The sequence below is a fragment of the Carassius carassius genome, chromosome 46 (assembly GCF_963082965.1).
Source record: "Carassius carassius chromosome 46, fCarCar2.1, whole genome shotgun sequence".
Taxonomy (NCBI): Eukaryota; Metazoa; Chordata; class Actinopteri; order Cypriniformes; family Cyprinidae; genus Carassius; species Carassius carassius.
The window spans coordinates 10222000-10245120 of record NC_081800.1 but is presented as its reverse complement, the minus strand read 5'-3'; the positions used below and the strand labels follow the sequence as shown (position 1 = coordinate 10245120).

Sequence of the window (23121 nt, the reverse complement as noted above, 5' to 3'; positions counted from 1 at the left end):
AGGACAGTTCTAACAGTTCGGACATTGCATGAATCAGAGGTAAAAACTATATAAATACTGTTCAGTTTGTGTATGTTTTTGTTGTTGTTGTTGTTGTTTTTATGTTTTAGCCGTGATTCCCAATATTGTCAATATTTACAAATAGATTAAATGAAACAGGACAAATTTAATCTTGACAAACTATATAACACTATAAAGATCTAAGCCTCAAGCATAGACGACAGATCACTGTTTTTCAATGGAAAACTTATAAAGAATGTATTTGCTAAATTTGTGTAAGCAGTACACATCAAAAAATTTAGAATGAAAATGCAGTACATACCAGATTCGTCGTAATAACGAGTCATAATCACATCCACAGCTGTAAATCCCGGTTTAGTTAGAAAGATAAGGGTCCACTGAACAACATCTCATGGAGCAGGTTTAGTCCAACGAAGCATTAACATTGTAATATGGATCATAATTCCTTTGTTTACATTTCAGTTATTCACAAACAGAACTGTTTATGTCCGTTATGGAATAACTCACGTTTAGAAACTGCATCTTGGTAGTAAAAAAAACGGCATGGTTTTGTAGCGTACAATGTCACAAACAGAATGAAACGATCCACAAAAAAAAAAAAAACTGAAAGAAAAGCGAAAGATAGTATATTTGAATTTTGCCACTCTCTCGTGACAGCTCGTGATGCGCTCTGACGCACCTGTCATCTGATGGAGGCGGAACTTAGCGATCACCTTTTTCTTTATTTGTTTTATTTTTCAACAGTTTTCATATATGCATGAGTGTGCTTTATGTTGAATGTGCCTGTATCTGCATGATTACCATCTGTTTGAGTGCAAATCAGCTCGCTATTACTGTGTAATCACAGCTATCAATGTGAATGCCATCTATATGAATATAGTGCGAATTAATGACTTTATTGTGCATCTCTTTGATTACAATATCTAGAACTGGCCATCAGCACATCAGCACATATTTTCATTGTAATTCATTGTAAATGCTGCATTTCTAGCAATCTCAGGATTTTCTGTAATTGGCATACAAAGTTAAATCTTTTTTTATTTTTCTTACTCAAATTATTCTTATTGTATTTTTCTAGTGCTCAAATAAATCACTTATATGATGTCTAAGTTTCTGTCTAGTGTTTTATAATTTGAAAAAATGAAGTGGTATGTTTAAGGACTAAAATAGTTTGTAGAACCCTTCAATACAGTTGGTAAATATATTTTTGTATATTTGGGGAGGAGGGAGGTGGGGGGGGGGGGGGGGGGGGGGCTAGACATAGTTTCAGAAAATTGGTTGCAGGAATCTCATTTTTCATGGTATCTCCTTCAGATTTGTAATAGAAACTCATGAGACATGCGACTTTCAACCCAGTACTTTTCTAGATTGCTCCAGGACTGATTTCATGTGGTTTTATATAAAGAAAAAAAAAATCAGTGTGGTAAAAAAATAAATTCAAGGCACTTCAGTGTCTATAACTTTTAATATTTTTGAGCATTATCAAATCTGGTTGATAAAAAGTACAGCCCAAAGGGTCTTCTTTCCAAAGACACAAAAGTTATGTGTGTAACACATTGAAGTAAGGAACTGTTACAATTTTAAGTTAAGTAAGGCACTTTCAGCTGTGAGTCCCATAATGGGGGGTGCTGGCTAACAGGTTAAATCCTCATGCATGAATCCAGTATACTGTTATACATGTAAGACATAACTGATTGTGTTTACATGAATGCTGATTGAGATTTTGAGAATTGTGTTTGTATGTGTCTATTGAAGCACAAGAAAGCACAATGACAACTCAATTCTCGTTTTGCGTGAGTACCAAACTGAGTTATCATTCGTGCCTTATTGTGTTATTGTTTAAGCATACCTTCTGTAAATCATACTTTTGTAAGGTTGGTCTGGATTACCCTTAGCTATACCTTATCCCTGTTCAAAGTTTACAGATCATAACATCTCTGCCTATACGAATTCTGAAGTTGTAAAACACCCTGTGTTCAATTAGACTAACTAAACTAAGCGTTTTCATGCAAAGAATGAAACTGTCATTAAACTGATGGCTGTAAGCGTTTTTATTATATTTTCCAAAGCTACATCAGCTAGCAAACCATTAGGCAGTGAGGCTTTTGAGTCAATTTAAAGGGAATGATTGTGGTGGGAAGTTTGGTCAAACTATGGTAGCAATACAGTAAATGGTTGTGCTAAATCAAAGATGTCGCCAACAGTGGAGCCATTTATTGTATATGCACTAAAACTTTAGTCTCCTGGCTACCATGTCAGAAACTGCAATAATAATAATAATAATAATAATAATAATTAGCCTCCCACAGCAGCAAATTCAGCGGCTTTTAGTTTGTTGGTCCGATTTTGTTGAGACAAACTCGACAAGAGCTAATGTTCCCCCTACAGCACCACAAATCAGCTGCTTTCTTCTTTCTCTCTTTTTTTTCTGTCTATTATATGTTTAGCATTTTGCGCTTTTATTAAGTAAGTCGTTCAATAACATAAATTAGTGATTTACACCAATAATGTGATGTGGCTGCTGGGCAATCAACCCTATTTGTGGAGTAAATGAAGACAATATGGGAAATATATTATGATAATATAAATGGCCCTTTCAAAGACCAGAGAAGGCATACTGCCATTGTGATATTATTTAAAATATTAAGGGTTGTATTAATTTGCAATTTGGATTATGAATGCAATTTCAACTATTTCTGAAGTGCTTTTTGTTGGAAAGCACTATTACCAGATTGTGTTTCCTGTTTTTATTTTCTATTTATTTATTGAATTTTCTTTTGTTAAAAATGGTTCAATTATTAAATTATTGATAAGGTATAGCTAGGAGTGGTCTAGACCAACCTTACGAAAGTATGACTTACAGAAGGTATAGCCTACTTTAATAAGCTGCATTATATCGCGTTCATTTGATGAATCGCATTCAATTATGAACGTGATATTAAGTAGCTTGTCAATGTTAGTGTTTTTATTAATGCCATTTATGTTTTTGTTAATACAGCACATAGCACTAGTCAACTAAATGAATGTAACATGGCAAAGATGAATGCACTTTTAGAAAATGTAAAGGAAATATCATTTTGGAATTTCTGTGGTCTAATGTGATGTTGTTCATGTTCTTGTTCATGATGAAATTTTATTTTATTGCTGTAATTAATTTATAGCATTAACAAGATGACCCACTGAATTCATTTTGAAAGGAATGACTGATGGATGTATTTTTAGTCCAGTGCCTGTATATAAGTATTAATTATGATATAATATAAGTAGTCATATGTGGATCAACTTACTATGTTGTGTATTTTCATCAGTATCAATATGAAAAATAACTTTTATTCTGATTCAATGGATCTATTGCATTTTGGGAAAAAAGGAATAATAAAACAATTTTATAATATATCTTTTCATCCAAAACAAGTCATTCAAAACGCATCAGTAAAACAGCAAGATTTTGACAAGCACATATTTCCATGTGTCTTCACAGACTGGCGGAAACAGATTGGAAAAATAGTTTTGCAAATGGTCAACATTAGTTATATTCAAATAATAGAATTACATATAAACCATGCAGATGTTACTGCAGTGTTTCTGTATTTATATGGTCTCACCAACAAGGAATATGTCATTCAGATTCATCATTTGCCATGTTGTGACTAAGCAACTTCCGCAGAATCAAGCGCTTCCACCGTGATTTCTGAATCATTGTTGCAGATCCAGTTGTTTGTTTGAAGGCTATTTTGAGATGGAACAGCTTTGCTGAGAACTTTAATATGAATTTAACAACTATACTGCTGGACATTTGTTTACAGACATTCAGCCACATCCCACATCTCTGTCATCCTCCCTCCCTCTGCTTCTGTCTGTCTTTCCCTGCAGTGCCAAAGGCAGCAGAACACAACTTGCATGAAGTGATGAATAAATAAATATGTTGCAGCCTGGCAGTAGAGGAGAGGAGAGAGTGTGTTATAAAAAAAAAAAAAAGCTGTCTGAACATTCTGCTGGGAGGAACACTGATCATCTGAGTACTGCGTGTCCAAAGAGTTTGAGTTATTTTCATCAAACTCTATATACAGTAAAGCACACTAGTTTTGATAGAACCTATTTATGGGGGTTTCTACAACCTGTCTTTCATCTTAGCCCCCCAAGGGATCTGCGATTAATTCAGCCGTCAAAACCCTTATAAATCAGTGATTATGTGATCTCAACTAATGCTTGGTGAACAAAGGTGCAGTAAGCTATCGGAGCAAGTAAACGGTGCATTAAGGTACACTTTTCATCACTCTGCCACTATCTAGAAGAAAACATAATACTTTAACTTTTTTAGTGTGATCCAAACAATAACAACAACAACAAAGTGAGACGCCAAGACAATACTGAAAATGCTGTTCTTTAGAACTTTCTTTTCATTAAAGAATCCTAAAACTGTTTTTTTAAAACAATATATAAACTTTTCATTGTAATAAAACTGGTAACACTTTGTTTTGATAGTCCACTTAATTCATTCTGCTTACTATAAGTAACTTTGCTACTACATGTCAGCTACCAGTATAAGTAGGTTGCTTAGCATATGCTTATAATTTTTATGGTTACTGTAAAGCAACTCTTTCAATGTAAAATTAACCTCTAATTTATCTGCATGCAAATATTGTGTTCTATTTCTAAAGTGCTGGTTTAATGGTTTAGAGTGAACTAGAGATCAGAGAAGGTGTTTCAACACAATAAAGCTAAATGGGCTTATCCACTATTATACAGGATCTATTAGGTTCATGAATAATGGATTATGAAAGAGAAGAGGACGTTGAAAAGATGGCGCAGAGGGCAAAGCAGAGATTCAGGAAATACACAATTAGAAATGAGCAGACAAAAATATAATGGTAGTTTACAGGTCACAAAATATGTGAAGTCTACAGATCATTAAAAAAAAAAAATTCATTATCCAGAATGACATTATTTGCTGGACATTATTTTTTTTTTTTGCAAATCATGGTAGTATATTTTTTTTACTGCCATTGATTAATGCTGATTAATTTCAAATATAGTGTATTATAATAAAGAAAACCTAATCAGAAAGATGAAAATAATGCATAATAATGCATGATAAAAATAAAAATAAAAAATAATAATAATAATAATAATTGTCAAGTGCTGGTTTCTGTTTAGTTCCTGTCTGCCCTTATTTGGTTCAATTCCTGTTCTCGTTTAGTCAATTATCATTCATTCAGTTCACCTGTGTGTAATAATAATCTAGTTTGCTCTTTTGTTTCCATATGTTTATAAGCCTTCAGTTTCTGTATTTCTCTTGTATTTCTGTATTCCTTCTTCATGCACTCAATTACTACAACCACGACCGCGTAACAGAATCCAGGACGAATTACAGAAGAAGTTGACGGCTGAGGACAAAATGTGTGTACTGCGGCAGAGCGGTCTGACGTTGGAGAGATATGTGGAGGAATTCCTTGCACTTTCCAACGAGGTGAGCTGGCATGACTCGTCATTTGGATCGTGTTTCCAGCTGGAGCTGGAAGAGGATATAATCTGCTGCGATCTCCTCACGTGTGAATTTCCTCTGATTGAGTTGATTAATCTCATCCTGTATTTAAATAATTCTAACTTCGAGGTGGAAAGAGGTCAAGAGAAATTCCAAGTCTCCTTGTCCAACCCCTCTGGAACAAGCCGTGTCTCCTCAGTTCACCTCACGCCGGGAACACCAACATACCTCGCCAACGACTCCGACCAACTGCCCAAACTGAGGCATCCCCATGTTCTCCTAAGCTCCTCCCTAGTCCTCAGCCCAGGCTTGCTGGCTGCTCGGAAGTCAAGACAGCTGGCCGATCATCAGTCAGGACAGCCGGCCACCGATGACTTAGGCCAAACACTGTTGAATATGGTGCTGCCTCTGGAGTTCATGGCCCCTATCCTCTGTCCAGAATTCGCTCTAGAATGAGAACTCTCATGAGTTTCCTGAGTCTCCTTTGTCTTCGCTGGTCTGGTTTGTTTCATGGATTATGTTTGTTTTGTATGTCGCTTAAATACTGCACTTCGGTTCAATTCAGCTTGCTTCAGTAGACCTTCATTACAGAAAGCTAGATCGTTATAATGGACCCAGCAGTTTCTTTGCTTTGCTTTCATCAAGGTAATCTTTGCATAGAGAATTATGTGGCGAACTTTTGTGAACTGTGCCATTTAGTGAATTTTAATGACGTGGCTCTGAAGGAATTTTTTTGCTATGGGTTAAATGAGCCCATTCAGTCATGGATGCCAGGAGGAAATGCCTGCCAAGTCAAAGACTCTTCATGTCATGGGCACCATGCCAGAGCCTCCTCATGTCACAGCCCCCATGCAAGTTTACCCTAAGGATTTTTTGGGGGAGGGAATATAGGACACATGCTCCTGTAGATGCTGAGCTTGGGCCATGAAAGATAAGAATAATGGCCAGTGTTATGCATCCACCAGTAATGTCAGTGTGAGTGGCTGCATGGAATCCCGGTGGCCTCAATGCTCTCAAACCCCATGGCCTCAGTGCTATTCAGCCTGGAGGTCCTCCCGCCATCAGCTGTACTGCCCATGATGGTGGTTGCCATTTTGTGTGTTTGGGCTGCACACTGTGCTCCTGTGCATGAATCTGTTCCATGCTCTAGACCCAGAGATCAATCTTGTGTTTGCACCTGTCTTCCAGGTTCCTGCCTGTCCTGTTTTGACCACAGTGGTCATATGTAATTCCAAAGCCAGTCGTGTCACAGCCAAAGAGGCCATCTCTGAACTCAAAGTCTGCCCTGTCACAGCCAAGGGTGCTTTCTCCGGACTCTCAGCCTGTATGGTCATGTTCAAGGACTCTGTCCCTGATTTCACAGTCTGCCATATCATGGCCAAGGGGGCGCTCTCTGAGCTCTTAGCCTTCCCTGTCAACACCAAGGAGGCTTTCACTGAACTCACAGTCGGGCCTATAGTATTGCCAATAAGGCCATTCAAGTATTTTAAGCGGGTAATGTAATGGCTGTTAAGGCCACTAACGAACTCTCTGCCTATAATGCTACGGCCACTGAGCCTGTTCAAAGATTGATGTCTGTCTGTTCAATCATGTCCAGATGGTCCATCCAAGTATCTGCTCTGCTATTGCCTCCTCACCTGTGGCGGTCTTCTGCTCCGCAGGCTTCACCTTGGTCACCTGCTCTGCTCTGCTCTGGTTGTCATCTACTCCACTGTGGGGATCCTCGGTCCCACCTGCTCTGCCCTGGTGGTCTTCCGCTCTGCCCTGGTAGTCTTCCACCATGCTTTGATGGTCTTTGGCTCTGCCCTGGCTTCCTACTCTGTTGGCTCCTCCTGGTTTCCCTAATCCTTCATTGTTGCTCCACCTCTGCTCTTTGGCCCAGGTCCATCATTGCACCAAGACCCACTGCCACATGACCTATTGTCTTGCCCTCTACTCCACGATCCATGGTCTCTATCACTGCTCCATGGTCCAGGCCCACCACCACTCCATGGACCAGGACTGCCTCCATGCCATGATCTAGGTCAAGTTCTTCTGTTCTGGCCTGGCCTTCCATCCCACCTCAAATCCTCCACCTTTCCAAACTCTTTGTTGGTTTTGGGTGGTTTGTTTGGCAATTGGGAGCTGCTCTTGGGGGGTGTGGGGGTTATGCCACGTTGGTTGGTTTTGTGTTCATGTCTTATTTTGTTGTTTTAGTTATGGTTATATTTCCTTTGTAGTCATTTCGTCTTGTGTATTATTAGCCCTAGTGTTGCCATTATCTTTTATTATTTAGCTTTGTTCCTGTGCTTCTGTTGGTGATGTTCATGTCATGTTGTCAAGTCAGGTCTTTATTTTATGGATTATATTTGTTTTGTATCTTGCTTACATTTCTGTTCAATAAATACAGGTACTGTGCTTGGGTTTAGTTTGGCTCGCCTCAGTAGACCTTCATTACACACACTCACATGCTGAATGCACACATTTATATACTTAGAAGAAAAGTGAGCTCAGCATGGTGTTCAACCTGTTTCCTGCTAATACAATTAATGTAGCAAGGTACTTTCATGCTCTTTTCTAATAAAAGGAAACACCATTCAATAAGGAAATGTTATGATTATCAAGAACTTAAGCCACAGGGAGGAAAGGCCCTTCTGGGTCACCCGTGGTTCTGCTTTCAGAAAAGTGTGCAGAGCAATTACTGTAACCTGAATGGATTCAATAACAGCAAAATGATTAACACTGTAATGCTTTGGATGTGCCTTTTAAAGCCTCTTAACAGCAAGTGTATTGTTGACAGTCAAGCCCCACACACATATACAGTCATATTATGATTCCCCTGTAGGACTTAGGTGTTGCAATTTGTTATTCGGCATGCTGGTGCATCCTGTAGTAGTAAAATGTCTGCTCCCAACTGAATGCTACATAAATGTTTAATATTTACTGACTGGACTGTGTGCTGCTGTGATTATAACCATATTTTCTGCAGTTGAGGGAACCTTTTACATTAAAGTTGACAGGAAATAGCTTTTACAACCTATTTTACTTTCATCATTTGACATACACTACCTTTTAAAAGTTTGGAATAATTCATTTTATAACATGAGCATTTTTGAAGAAGTCTCTAATAATTATAATTAATAATGAATTTTATAATATGAACATTTTTAAGAAGTCTCTAATAATAATTATTATTAATTTTTATTCAGCAAAGTTGCATTAAATGTAACTAAATTCAGCTTACTGCTCTTATTGTATTTCTGATCAAATAGATGCAGCATTGGTGAACATAAAGAGCCTTCTTTTAAAGACAAACAACAACAACAAAAACTGTAATTATTCCAAACTTGACGATGGTGTATTTCCAAAATTTAAATCGGATATTCAATTAAAATGATTACTGCACTTTCTTTTGAGAGTTTTTTTTTTCTTACATTTGTAATAACGTGCAATGATGAATATCAAATAAAAGAGTTGCAGTAAATATTAAGTAAAATGAAATAAAATGAAATAAAATAAAATAAATAGAGTCATAACTGTACACACACACACTAACCGTTGTCATTTTCCACATCTCCAAGTACCATAGCTGGGACCCCTATTGCTGAAGCCAAGACCCACACACAGATATTGACCACCTTGGCCTTGTGGGGTGTCCGCATGTCCAGAGCTTTCACCGGGTGGCACACGGCCACGTATCGATCCATGCTCATCACGGTCAAGGTGAAAACACTGGTGAACATGTTATAGTAGTCGATGGAGATGACCGCCTTGCACAAGGCATTGCCAAAAGGCCAGAAACCAAGGAACACATCCGTGCCCTGGAAGGGAAGTGTAGCCAGAACCAGTGCATCGGCCAGTGCCAGGTTAAAGATATAGATGTTGGTTGCTGTCTTCATCTTGGTGTATCTGGGAAAAGTGACGGAAGAAAGAGACAATAAAAAAAGAGTATGGAAATATAAATCAGGATGAACAGCAAAACATATTTATCATGACAAAATTCACTCTGTATTTGTAAAGAAACAGATCAGCTGTCACTCCCCTGGGCCCTTCGCAACAATGGCATTAAAATGACATTTCACATCAAATCGGCTTCACTTTTTAATGGTTTGTCGGCAATCTCTTGTTTTATTTGAAAGCAAGAACCTGTGATCCCCTCTGCGCAAATACACCAAGATTCATAAACAATTACAAATGTGAGCAAAGCACTGCCATGAAAATGCATGAAAAGCAGGAATTATTTGGTTGGCAGCTGTTTTATGATGTTTGAGAAAGGTTGATAACAGTTGCTGTTCTGTACCATCAATCCCATAATTCACCACAGCTCCACCTCCACTCCACTCAGATAACAAGGTGAAATGAAATCTGAAAAGTAATTATAAATGATCCCTGCCAACTTAAATTCATATGAGATAATTATAAATAAATAATTAATTCAATGAACAAATAACTATGTAACTAAAATATCTGTATATAAATGTATTTAATATTTTAATGTGTGCTTTGCCATTATGTATTGTGAAAAGAACTATATGCAAATTTAAGTCAATTTAATTATTGTAATTACAATAAGAACGAACATTTTATCAAAAATGAAATTATTCATTTATTTTGAGAACCAACGTTTTGTGACATGAAGTGATCTTTAGAATATCTGCCTGGTCTAATCTAATGTTTTGCTCCTCTGTAATCAAACTGACATTTAACAGTAATGACAGGAAAAAGTGGTATTTGGACTGGTTCAGCAGATGAGAATTTGTGTCTGATGCCTCTACTATCTATACAGATAATAAGCCTGGATATATATATATATATATATATATATATATATATATATATATATATATATATATATATATATATATATATATATATATATTAAATCAGTTTTGCTGCATGTAAGCATGTATACAATGGATTAATGGACAATGAATTAGCCTAAATATACAAACAAAACTTGACAGAAAAAAGAGAGAATAATATACAAAATAAAGCAATAAATTAAATAAACTGATGTATTTGCAAAATATGTTTCTGCCAATGGTCCAAATATGCATTTTCACTATTTTTTTTTTATTATTTTTTTATGAAGTTTAGGTTAGCAGTTTATCCGGAGTAAGCAGACAGGGCAATCTCATTTTCAATTTTCAGTTTTAGTGCACTTTAATGGCATGACAATATGAAATTGTGCAATGCAAATTAAAGTATAATCCCACTAGTGCCAGTAAACAAGTAATATTAACCAATGAAACTGACAAAAATTTATTAAATAAATAAAAATATAAATAAACGGAATAATAATAACACAAAATGAACTCTCTCTTCTCTAATAAGGCAACATCAGAGGATGAAACGATGCTTTATGCCTCCTCTGCTGTCCTTCAGGTTGTTATGCAACAGGGACAGCCAGACTGAGTGAGTACGGTGAAGAAGTGAATAGGAAAGACAGCAACACATCCTCCTCCAGTCCTGAGTCATGCAGTTATAAAGCCATTTTAATAATATAACACCACAAACTTCACCATGGAGAAAAATTAAAATAATAATCAAAGGAGATAGAATCGAAACACAAGGCCTGTGGATCCATCAGTAAGCACTGTCAAAACTTACCATCAGCTAAGATTTGAATTGAATTCGCACTCAAGTGTTTTCATATCTCCAGCTATATGAAAGTATAATACAAACACTGATAGATGATGATACTTTCATTGGGCTTCATAATCCTAATTATGAATCTGTATGTTTGTGCAAGAGCTTCAGCAGCAATGTTAGCACACCGCTTATGAGTCCCTCTGGGTTTATTGTGACAAGTTAGCTGGCTAATGAAAATAACACCCTTTTTTCAGTGATATGTCATATTTAATAAGCAGTAAATAGATTTCTTTGTTAGAAGTTAATGGTACTTACAACTGGCTCAGAGAATGTATTTAATATTTTGATGACAACCTGTTTGGACAAACTCAATTTCCATTCATATCTTTACTGGTTTTTGAATGGATTTCAGAAAAAAATCTATATGCCAGTAAATGATCTTGGACCGATTTTAGATGTATTCACCTACACTTTGGTGTAACCTCGTGCTTCCTCTTCCATTTTCTCAAAGTTTGTGTTTCTATTACTCAGTATTTGTCTGTACTGCCATGTCAAATATAATAGGTTTTGACAAATCAGTTTTTAAAGCTATGAAAATCTACCTGACCAGAGCCTGTGTGACTTTATTGCAGCAGTTGAAATATGGAAAATTGACCTCTGGGATGAAGGCTGACTTTGACATTGCTTGATTTCATAAATATCTGTTGTTGTTGACAAGTTTACAGTGAATGGGAACTATATATAGGTTTTGGTACAAAGCGCATGTTAAATATTATCATTTTATGTTTTAAATATGTTTTTGATTTACATTTGATAGAATACATTTCTTAAATGTTATGTACGTACGGTCTCTAATGATGCAGGTGTGAGGACAGTTAGATTTCTCGATACTGAGCGATAAAATTTGATGTTATATATTTAATAATAAAAAAAGAGAATAAAATGGCATGGAGCATTTGGGTTAAGAATATTCTAATGATTGTCTCTGATTCATTTCAAAGTTGAAATGTTGTTACCTTCGAATCGAATGGCAAATAAAGTCATGGATCACGTTGTGTCCCATGTGTTTGCCACCAGCTGAGCTGATCTACAGTAGGTTGGTTTTCCGCAGGGTTACCAAGTCAAACTAAAACTAGAGAGATTAAACATTTCACAGCAGGCATGGTTGCAGCAAGAAAATCTAAAGTTGGATGAGTAAATGAAAATCTCACTGGACAGAGAGAGTTTGCTTTGAAATGTGTAGACTGAAGGCTGAGATTCAGTCTCCGTTAGTCTGGGATTGATACAGCAAAGGACTCGTGAGAATTGTGGTTGATCTTGCACTGACAGCATTTCAACTCCTTGACTGGGATCAGACAGTGCTAGACCCTGAGCCTGAGAGCAGCAGAGATGAGTGCAGAAGAGAGAGATCAATAAAGTGGAGGGATGTGCAGAGAGAGAAATCAAGGCTGAGACATCGGGGAGGGAGAAGAGCATTCAGATCTGATGAGGCTGCAATGAGCTTTTGGGGAAACCAGTGGGAATGCATTCATACACAGCAGATCCTCTCTCTCCCTCGGCTCATTTACACAATCTTGGCCTAGATGTCAAAACTATATTTCTTTTGAATTTCCTTTTCACCAAAAAATCCACAAAAACAAAACAATGCATCAAAGTTATCAATATCAATATCTGTGATTTAATGCTTTATTTTGTTCCTGTAGCATGAGTTCATTTCTATTTTAGTTCATGAAACAGTCTCTCCACAGATTATATATCCATACACGGAAAAAGAATGAATAATCACTTGATCTGTTATAAATATTATATGACCTACCACGCTAGATGATGTATGTTTATATACAGTATATATATATATATATATATATATATATATATATATATATATATACAATACAGACCAAAAGTTTGGACACACCTTCTCATTCAAAGAGTTTTCTTTATTTTCATGACTATGAAAATTGTAGAGTCACACTGAAGGCATCAAAACTATGAATTAACACATGTGGAATTATATACATAAAAAAAGTGTGAAACAACTGAAAATATGTCATATTCTAGGTTCTTCAAAGTAGCCACCTTTTGCTTTGATTACTGCTTTGCACACTCTTGGCATTCTCTTGATGAGCTTCAAGAGGTAGTCACCTGAAATGGTCTTCCAACAGTCTTGAAGGAGTTCCCCGAGAGATGCTTAGCACTTGTTGGCCCTTTTGCCTTCTGTCTGCGGTCCAGCTCACCCCTAAACCATCTCGATTGGGTTCAGGTCCAGTGACTGTGGAGGCCAGGTCATCACTCTCCTTCTTGGTCAAATAGCCCTTGATGCCTTCAGTGTGACTCTACAATTTTCATAGTCATGAAAATAAAGAAAACTCTTTGAATGAGAAGGTGTGTCCAAACTTTTGGTCTTTACTGTATATATATATATATATATATATATATATATATACACACAGTATATATTATTGTTTTATTTTTATTTTTTGTCTTGCAGCCACTGAAGTCACAGGGGGAAGGGTTGAGATTGCTGTATTTTAATTAAATTTTGTGCAGAGTGATATCTCAAATCTTAATAAAGCAGCAGAGTTATGCAGACCCGGTGAGTGAGTGAGTGTGTGTGTGTGTGTGTTTGTGTGTGTGTGTGTGTGTGTGTGTGTATGCGTGTGATAATAATAATAAATATTTCTTGCATATTGACACATGACAAATTAATAATTTTTAAAGCATCACATGACACTGAAGGCTTGAATAATGATGCTAAAAATTCAGCTTGCATCACAGGACGAAACTGCATTTTATTATAATAGAAAGCAGTTATTTTAAACTGTAATAATATTTCACAATATTACTTTTTTTTTTATAAAAATAAATCCATCTTTTTGTGAGCATAAGATATTTTTTTTTCAAAAACATAAAATCTAACCAAGCCCAACTTTTATACTGTAGCCTATAGCAAGTAGGCTACAGTTTCTAAAGCCTACTGGACTTTAAAAAGCATATTAAAATGTTATAAATACATAAATAAATGTTTATATCTGCTTAGAAAGTGTATTTTGTTGATGTTGACTACACTGTAGTATGGTTATATAGCAGATAATCTCAAAGCAGACAAACATAAACTAAAAACCACAAAGCAAGTTACCTCATCAAATGTTTGCTCTAATAAATCTGTGTAAACTGCTATTTCTGAACACCAAATAATGTTGTAATAGTAAGTAAATCACAAAAACCACATGGTGGCTGTATGTGTATTAATAACAGTTAAAAAAGCATTCTAGACATATATATATATATATATATATATATATATATATATATATATATATATATATATATATATATAACCTAATAATCCTTTAGGTGGGTGTATATATATATATATATATATATATATATATATTATGTAGAGTTCCATCAAATGCCACTCATTCTACATCTACATCCACAAATTTGCAAGGACGCCTATAAAATTAGAGATTGAATGTGCTTTGCCAATATGAATCGCTACACACATAGAAATACAGTGGCTCATCAGAGTCCTTCATCAAAAGAGGTGCCTTGGAATACAAGGAATTGAAAAAGAAACACGCTGAACCAGAAATAATGCAAACACACATATAAATCAATGTATACTCTTCTGAGTTCCATGAGGCCATATTCTGAGGGAGAGAGAGTAAGAAGTTGTTGTTTAACCTTATCCTTGGCATGTAAATAAAATAACATAAAAATAAAAATATATAAAAAGATTTGTTTCAAAACTGACTATAATGAAGCATACAGTGAGTAATAAATAAATAAATACATAAATTCCCAACTTTTGTTAATAATCTCGGGCAATGTGAGGGACAGTCCATGAGGACCACATTAATCATCTCAATACAGAATAAAAATGAACTGGGAAGAGAGTCTGGATTGACAAAATGACTGGCACCTCAGATTATGTTTCGCCAAAACGAAGCAAAACAAACTGCATGACTGGTACCATTAGCGTAATGACAATCATTATAACTAGGGAGGACAGAAATGCTCAATTAATTCCCTTCAACTTTTGGATGGCCGCAGTGTGAAGAAAAAAAAAATATTATAGTAACGTAAACACCAACTTAAAAATCAAGCTAAAACCTCAAATGGAGGCTTTGGCAGTGGGCAGAACAAACATGTAAGCAGTAATCAGCTAGCACTCACTTCCCAATGTCTGTTTCTGTTTTATATTCACAGTTTTAGGTCCAATTATTCAACTTTTATTGCAAAATAGTTAGTGACTGGCATTCTTGTTACTGTGCTGATCCTAGTAATGTAGGATTGTAAATGTCTAATCAAAAGCCTGGTGGTTCCAGACGTTTGCTGTGGCATTGTGCACAATTCGTGTCATGCTGGGTGAAGTCCATCACTGCTTGTGTGAAGCTTCTGCTTTGATTGAGTATAATCAAAAACCAAATTTCTTATGTCCCAGTCTCTGCCAGCGGTTCAGATAATACCCAGCAGGCCCTGAGAGGATTACTATGCATGGAAAAGGACAAGAGAATGAAGAGACAACAAACAACTCAATTAAAACTGTGTGGGCAACAATCAAACAAGCATGAAAAACAAACTCTTCTGCTTTCAAATATCTATCAAAATTATTGAGAATGCAGCACGAAACCATTTTGAGTAGTAATATGACAAATTTAGAATTCAACAGAAACAATAAACTTTGAATTATTCAGATGTTTTGTGCAAGTAAAATTTAATTAATCAAACCAAATTAATAAACTGCTTGTCAGCAACAACTTATTATGCAAATGTTAAAGTCCAAAATTATTTTACAATTAATTGCATAAGATTTTAACTTGGTATAATTAAATCAACTTGCATGAAAAAGAAAAGTAATCATTGAATAAGCGTTAATAATCATTCTACTTTAACTAGTCAATCAGTTTATGGGATTCTTTACAGCCGGGAAATTTAAAGATAAAATGGGGATGTCACAAATTTGGAACACTTTGGTAACTCATAACTTCTTAAATAATTATACTGTAGGCATAAATGCTTCTAAATAGATAAATCAGATAAACTTATATCTACTAAGAAATAAATAAAGCATGACTCATAGAACATTTTACACATTAACTACCATTGAAAATAATGGGGTTTGTAAGATTATTTGATGTTTTTGAATGTCCTTTATGCTCTTAAATCTGTATTTATTTTATCAAAAATACAGTAAAAAAAACAGTAGTAAAATTACATATTGTTACAGTTTAAAATAACTGTTTTCTGTTTTAATATTTTCAAATGAATTTATATATATATATATATATATATATTTAAAAATGTTTTAAAATAGCTGTAATATTTTTAAATGCAATTATTTCCTGTGACTGGAAATTTAAAAAAAAAAAAAATTTAAGTTCATACAAAATTTAGTGCTGAGGTTGACAGTTGACTTTTTTTGAAAGTTAAGTACCTTCTTTTAGCGATCATTTGCTGAAAAACAACAACAGAGTCAACAAAATACTTTTTCCTGTTCATGGAAAGTGAGAATTGCTTCTTTCACATTAACACATTGAGTTGAGATTTCATAACTATTACCCAGAGACTGAACACAAGCCGTCAACCTGTGGCATCTTTATTACAGACACAACGCATCCAGTGACTTCAAAAATCAAACAGCCTGGAAAGGGAAGTTAATTGAATTAGCCCCTGCCTGTACATAATTAATGATTTACACATCCAAACAGACCAAGTGCATGACTGCCGCTTGTTTGGCAAGAAGCTGCTGGGAATAACAATTTTCTGTCTGCCAAGCGTATTTGCGTCTGACGCATGCTTCTGCATTTTTTGCCAAACACTCTACATTAATAACTCACACACCTGTATGTAAGTGTTTACACACACTGAGTCATATCTGTCCACATATTGAAGGGCTGAAACAAAGTCTAGTGCAACAGAAAATAAAGGCACAACATTTTGCATTCAGGTATGGCATAGAGAAATTACCAATGGAGAAAACAAACTATAAACATCTTAAAGGAACAGGTCATACAAAATATTCAATTTCTTGAAATTGTACTCTGACACTCATAGATGTAGGGCTGTGACGGTGGCTGATTTTTACCACCGCGGTAGTCATGGACCAACAACCGTCGGTGACGCGGTGTTTGAAAAAAAAAATTATATATATATATATATAAAATTAATAAAAAAATTATATATATAAGTGTCAAAATTTGCTCGTTAACCAAGGCGATAATTTTTTTCCAATTTAACCCTACATCAGGCAACGTGACCCACGAGTCACATAGTTTTTATTGTCTTTTTTGGGGCATAAGAACAATTTTTTTATTAAATCCTTTTATCATTTATCAATGCCTGGTCTGTCTCAAGTATGCTGGTCACATGATTTGCTTCAAGTTTTCAGTGGTATATTAATCAGCCTGATCTAAATCCGACATGGCTGCCAGTGGTGGAGATCATTCAGATTTTGAGGTAGTTAAACTTAAAAAAAGAGAGTATTGAGTATATTGAGAATATACGTAACATTACACTAAATTTAAATGGTTGTAATTTAAGAATGTTTTGGAATATAGACATAAGTTTGGTCTTGTTAAAAAAAAAAAGAAAAAGTAACTTCAAAAAATGATTACATTTACTGTAAATCAAATGTACTCTAAATATTTTATATAAAATATATATTTTACAAAATAATTTTTACTCTAAAATTACTATCAAGTCAAAGTCATATGTCTAACCAATTTGTGTTCTAAATTTTAATTTGATATCACAAAATGTAACTTCCCATGAGATTTTTAGGCGTTGTACCAAAAATAGCCACTGGGTGTTTTTTTCTGCATTCTCCTGTATCCAATTTATACATTTCAGTCTCAATATCAAAAAACAGTTGGCAGATGGGACCGTAAGACTCAGATCTTTCTGATGATATGTGTTTTGTCAAGATTAGAAAAGTTTTTTTTTTTTTTTTATAAAGTAGTTTAAATAAATTGTGTAATACAAAACCTGACACCATCCACTAAGTGAGGAGCTTGGTAAAAGAAATTAACCCCATAACTGTCACTGACGCTTGGAACTCTTTTTTGTTGTTGTCATTTTCTCTGTTGTCTTTTACTAAATCTTTTAGTAATCATCATAAATCATATATCATTTGAAAGCTTAGAAGCCCAAGATTCATCCTGTGAAAACCATTTTGGAATCTGACATTGCTTTACCATGGAAATGGTACTTTAAAATCTAATGGCGGTCACCTTCCCCTTAGTGGGCAGGGTCAAGTGTCTTAAAATATCATGCATTACGGTCTAATAGAACCAAAACTTTTTATAATCTTGGCAACAAACATATCATTGGAAAGGTCTGAGTCTCAGGATTTTATATTTTGAGATAGAAGTGAAAATTCACGGAGAAATCTAGAGAAAAATCATTAAGCAAAATTCAAAATAGTTTTGATGACTCCCAGTGGATGTGTGTGGTATCACGCCCTAAATAAAATCTTACATGAACCTTAATTTTTTTCATATCAACTTCAAATTTGTAACATAACATAGACACAAGGCTTTAATTTTATACCAATTTTAGAGTAAAACCTGTTATGTAAAATATTTATAATAAATAAAATATAATAAAATTAATATAGCGCATATTATTTACAGTACATTTAAACTTCTATAACTTTTGATACTTCAATTTCTTGAAAAAAATCCACTTTTGACAGAATCTGCTTATTTTCTTCTTTAAAAAGAGACCAACTTTAGGTTTATATTCCAAAGTGTTCATAAATTACAGCAATTTAAGTTTGGATAGTGCACTTTAATGCCTTTTTAAAAAATGGGGGGTAACAGAGTACCATTTTTATGGTAAAGCAAGGTCCGATTTCAAAATGGTTTTCACAGGCTGAATCTTGAGTTCGTAAGCTTTTAAATGATATATAAATGATATAATTTGTCAACATTACATCAGGTAAAGTATAGGATATAATTGTTTTAAGCATGCAGTGGCAAGTAGGCCAGTAACAGTTAACAGATTAATGACTTGGTCCTTTTTTTATACCCTAATCAGGCAACTGACCTGGGAGTCACAACTCATAAAATCCAAAATATATCAAATATTTCAAAAATTCTTTTGGATATGTTTTACTTAAGCTCAGATGATGTAAAAAATGACATGAAAATATTTTTTGCTTATCATTTTCCACTCTTGCCTGTTTAAGGGTTAACGTATACAAATTATTTTAAGTAGGGGCGGGGATGGCACATTTTCATTACCATAAAAACAAAAATTTGTTTTCCATCAAGGAATTAGTTCAGTGCCAGAGCCATTTATGTGCAGATGACAATTAATTAAATTAATAAAATTTATGTACTGTTTAGTGATTACACAATGGCTGTTATAGCATGTTTCATGAAAGATTAATTTAAACATACAGTATATTAAATAATTTAGACTAACGTTTAGTAAAATATAATGAGTATATGGTGTAATATTTTGCAAAATACTCCTCTCTAGACTTAATTTCTAGCGAGCTGTAGACACTGATGGCTTGCTGAGGTAAATGAAATGCTACACGACCTTTTATTTCCACACTGTATTGTTGATGTCCTTCCGCGGTTGAAAAACTGATTGAGCAATTACATGAGGCATCGCTCTGCTCTGCACAAGTCTGCGACGCATCACAACTCAGACACGGGAACCGGAGTTGTTCACCGCCGCTCTAGTCAGTTCTTGTGTTGGGATTATACGAGTACATTTCTAAACCGTCCCAGAACCGGCTCTCCAATGCTTTTAAACAGTGATCTGTCATACCACATCAAAGACTGTCAAAATGCCATTTAGTATTTAAATCACTGAATAATAATAATAATAATAATAATAATAATAATAATAATAATAATAATAATAATAATTTATTATTAGGGGTGTAACGATACGCGTATTCGTATTGAACCGTTCGGTACGAGACTTTCGGTTCGGTACGCGGTACGCATTATGGACCGAACGGTTCGTTGGACTAATTAATTATATTTGGAAAATAAAAAAAATTGTGAAATATAATGATATGCATTCAACAAGGTAATCCAAACGACGTAACAGGCAAAGCCCCTGACACCCCCGAAGAAGAAAAAAATACCAACTTATATGTTTATGTTAGGCTACTTAGTCAGGCGCTCGCTCACTCAGTACGCGCTGAAGGCTCGTTGCAAAATGGCCAATGCATTTAACAGACCAGAAATAGAAGATCCTCCAATAACCAACATGTCTGGTTTTTGGGTGCACTTTGGATTCCCTGTAAGCTATAATGGTGATGGCAAGAGAGTGGTGGATAAAAAAACAACAATATGTCGCATCTAGGGTACAACAGCAGGAATAAAAAAAAAAATAAAAAAAAACACCAGCGGGAATACTTGAAACATGTGAACTCATTTACGCCGACATCACCTTAGTGTGTCAGTATCTGGGAAAAGACGGAAAAAAGGAGAAACATACACGCAACAAAACTATCCCCGCAGCATTTAGACAGACATTTCCAACGGATTCAAACAGGGCAAAAGACATCACCACGGCGATTGGTAGGCTACATTTACGTTATAGCCGCGGATATGAGACCTATTTACCATTGATTCTATCATCACCATTATAGCTTACAGGGAATCCAAAGTGCACCCAAACACCAGACCTGTTGGTTATTGGAGGATCTTCTATTTCTGGTCTGTTAAACGCATTAGCCATTTTGCAACGAGCCTTCAGCGCGTACTGAGTGAGCGAGCGCCTTACTCTGTAGTGGAAAACGTAGGTTTTAAGAACATGCTTAATGTAATTGAGCCCCGTTACAATATTCCTTCACGAGCCCATTTTAGACAGACCGTAATTCCTGCTTTGTTCCAAAAAACATAAGCCCTATAGAGAACCAATTGAGTAAAAACACACTCAATATAAAGAGTTATAGAGTTCCATATAAAAAGTTACATCTTTGTATTTGTTCATAACTAATATAACATTTTAATTTTTTTTATTAGGAGCCGTTTTTGTTTTATACAGTATGCTGCTAAGAAAACACCATAGAAGATGGGTAAAGAATAGCTCCATCATTGTTCAATGTAAAAAAAAAACATACTTTGTTAGTTTTAATAAATAAAACACACTCGTAGGAGGATCTGAACTTAGTGCAAGACAATCCACTGCAATGCAGACTAAACCCTGTGCATTGCAGATAAAACTGGATTGTATCTTACAATGTCAAGGCATTCCGTTATGTTCAGCAAGCTAGCTGGCTTCTTGCCTCGTTATCATAAGTAATCATGCCGTATAATTTAAGGAACATTTGACGATCATAATTGACGTAATTTAACGATCATTTGACTTTTATTCATTTAATTTTTTTGCAGGCAACCTTGTCTGTGTCCTTCGAGGAACTCTGTCAGATGTGGCCCTTATTCAGACCACCTGAAGATCAAAGAGCTGAAATTCAAACACCTCCAAGACCTGAAGGAAGTCATCCCAAAAGATTTTACGACAATTTGCTTCACTAGCTTAATATAGGATGCAGTATTAACACATTCAATATGATGTCAATGTCATCTGTGATACGCTATGATATCAGTTATTGATGTATTTCAAATATCTACTTAATACTAGGCTTATTATGCATGTGCATTGAAGTTTTAAAATATATCTAATATAATACTTGAATTAAATTGGATGTTTTGGATACCACCATTATGCTGTGTTCACACCAAACGCAAATAGAGCGTCAAATTCGCGTCTACCGCGTCTAGTTTGCCGCTTGAACATTTTGAATGTAGAAAGCAAAAGTTTGAAGCGAAATTGAGGCGCATCTGAGGCGATATCCGCTTGTTGTGGGAGGGGCAAGTACTAGAGGTTGATTGTTTGCAAGATGGCTGATGTTGATCTAGCACTCGGGTCTTTTCCACTTTTTCCTGCACACGTCCTCTGAATAAATACGTTATCTTGTTCGCGAAAAGTAGCTGTAGGCTATATTAGGGGGAAAAGAGTTGTAAAAAAACAGCGGGAAGGCCGCGGGTCGATAAATGTGTACGTGACTCAAAAGTTAAATGTGTATTTACTACACTCTTCCAAGCGAGGTCCTTTTTATTCCTGAAATATGAACTTGTGTGTGATACTTGTGTCATAAAGCTCCGGTTGACTGCTCACTGACAACATCAGTCCTTCCTCCATGTTGAATGAGTGACTCCTGAGCAGGCTCCTGATTGGTTAACGCGGCGCGAATTGACGCCAAAGTTCAAATTTTTCAACTCGGGCGGCAGACGCGTCTTTGCATTGACTTAACATTGACATCATTTGCGCCAGAAGCTCTATTCGCGTTTGGTGTGAACACAGCATAAAATTATTGTTTTTATTATTTTACTGACTTTAAGTTCAACTGTTTGGCCTACTTATAGATTATGCCTCTCTTGGCACTGTGCATGTAAAACACCCCAAGTAGCAAGGTTTTTATTTATGGGAGAAAAAAAGGCTGTCTACTGGCGCCAAGTAAGCCTCTTTGGATACAATAACGAGTGAAAATAGTTAGGTTAGATACATGCTTCGGTGCAGAAGGAAGCCTATGAGCCTCGAAGGTAAGTTTGCGAGCAGATAAGGCAAATTACTATTAGACAGCTTAATCAGCTCATCTGTTTTTTTTTTTTTTGTATTGCATCGCTTATAGCTCTCAAACCTTTAAAATAGAGTTTAGTAAGGTGTTTGTAACCACAGTCGTTCACTTTGGTTAACTATTGAAGCCTTTTCTCTTGTCAAAAGGTTCAATGCGATTGACAATTTTGCTTGCAGATTAAATTCCGCCTGTTAGACAGCCTAGTCAGTTTATCGTTTTTTTTTTGGTATTGCATCCCTAATAGCTTTAACGTTTAAAATAGAGTTTAGGAAAATGTATGTAACCACAATCATTTGCTTTGATTAGCTCGTAAAGCCTTGTCTCTTGTCAAAAGGCTCAAAGTGACTGCAGACTTTGATGAACACTGCTGGCAGCAGCGACGTCTGTGTCCGTACCGTTCTTATCAATGACGGCGTAAACTCGTATC

General features: G+C 35.5%; 1 protein-coding gene across 1 annotated transcript in view; it reads right to left on the bottom strand.

Moving 5' to 3' along the window:
• LOC132129611 (delta-type opioid receptor-like) overlaps nucleotides 1-23121 on the bottom strand; it is a 39704-nt gene that overhangs the window by 2879 nt on the left and 13704 nt on the right. The window contains exon 3 of the mRNA XM_059541250.1: nucleotides 9042-9394. Coding sequence (XP_059397233.1) covers nucleotides 9042-9394 — 353 coding nt within the window. The remainder of the gene's footprint in view (nucleotides 1-9041; nucleotides 9395-23121) is intronic.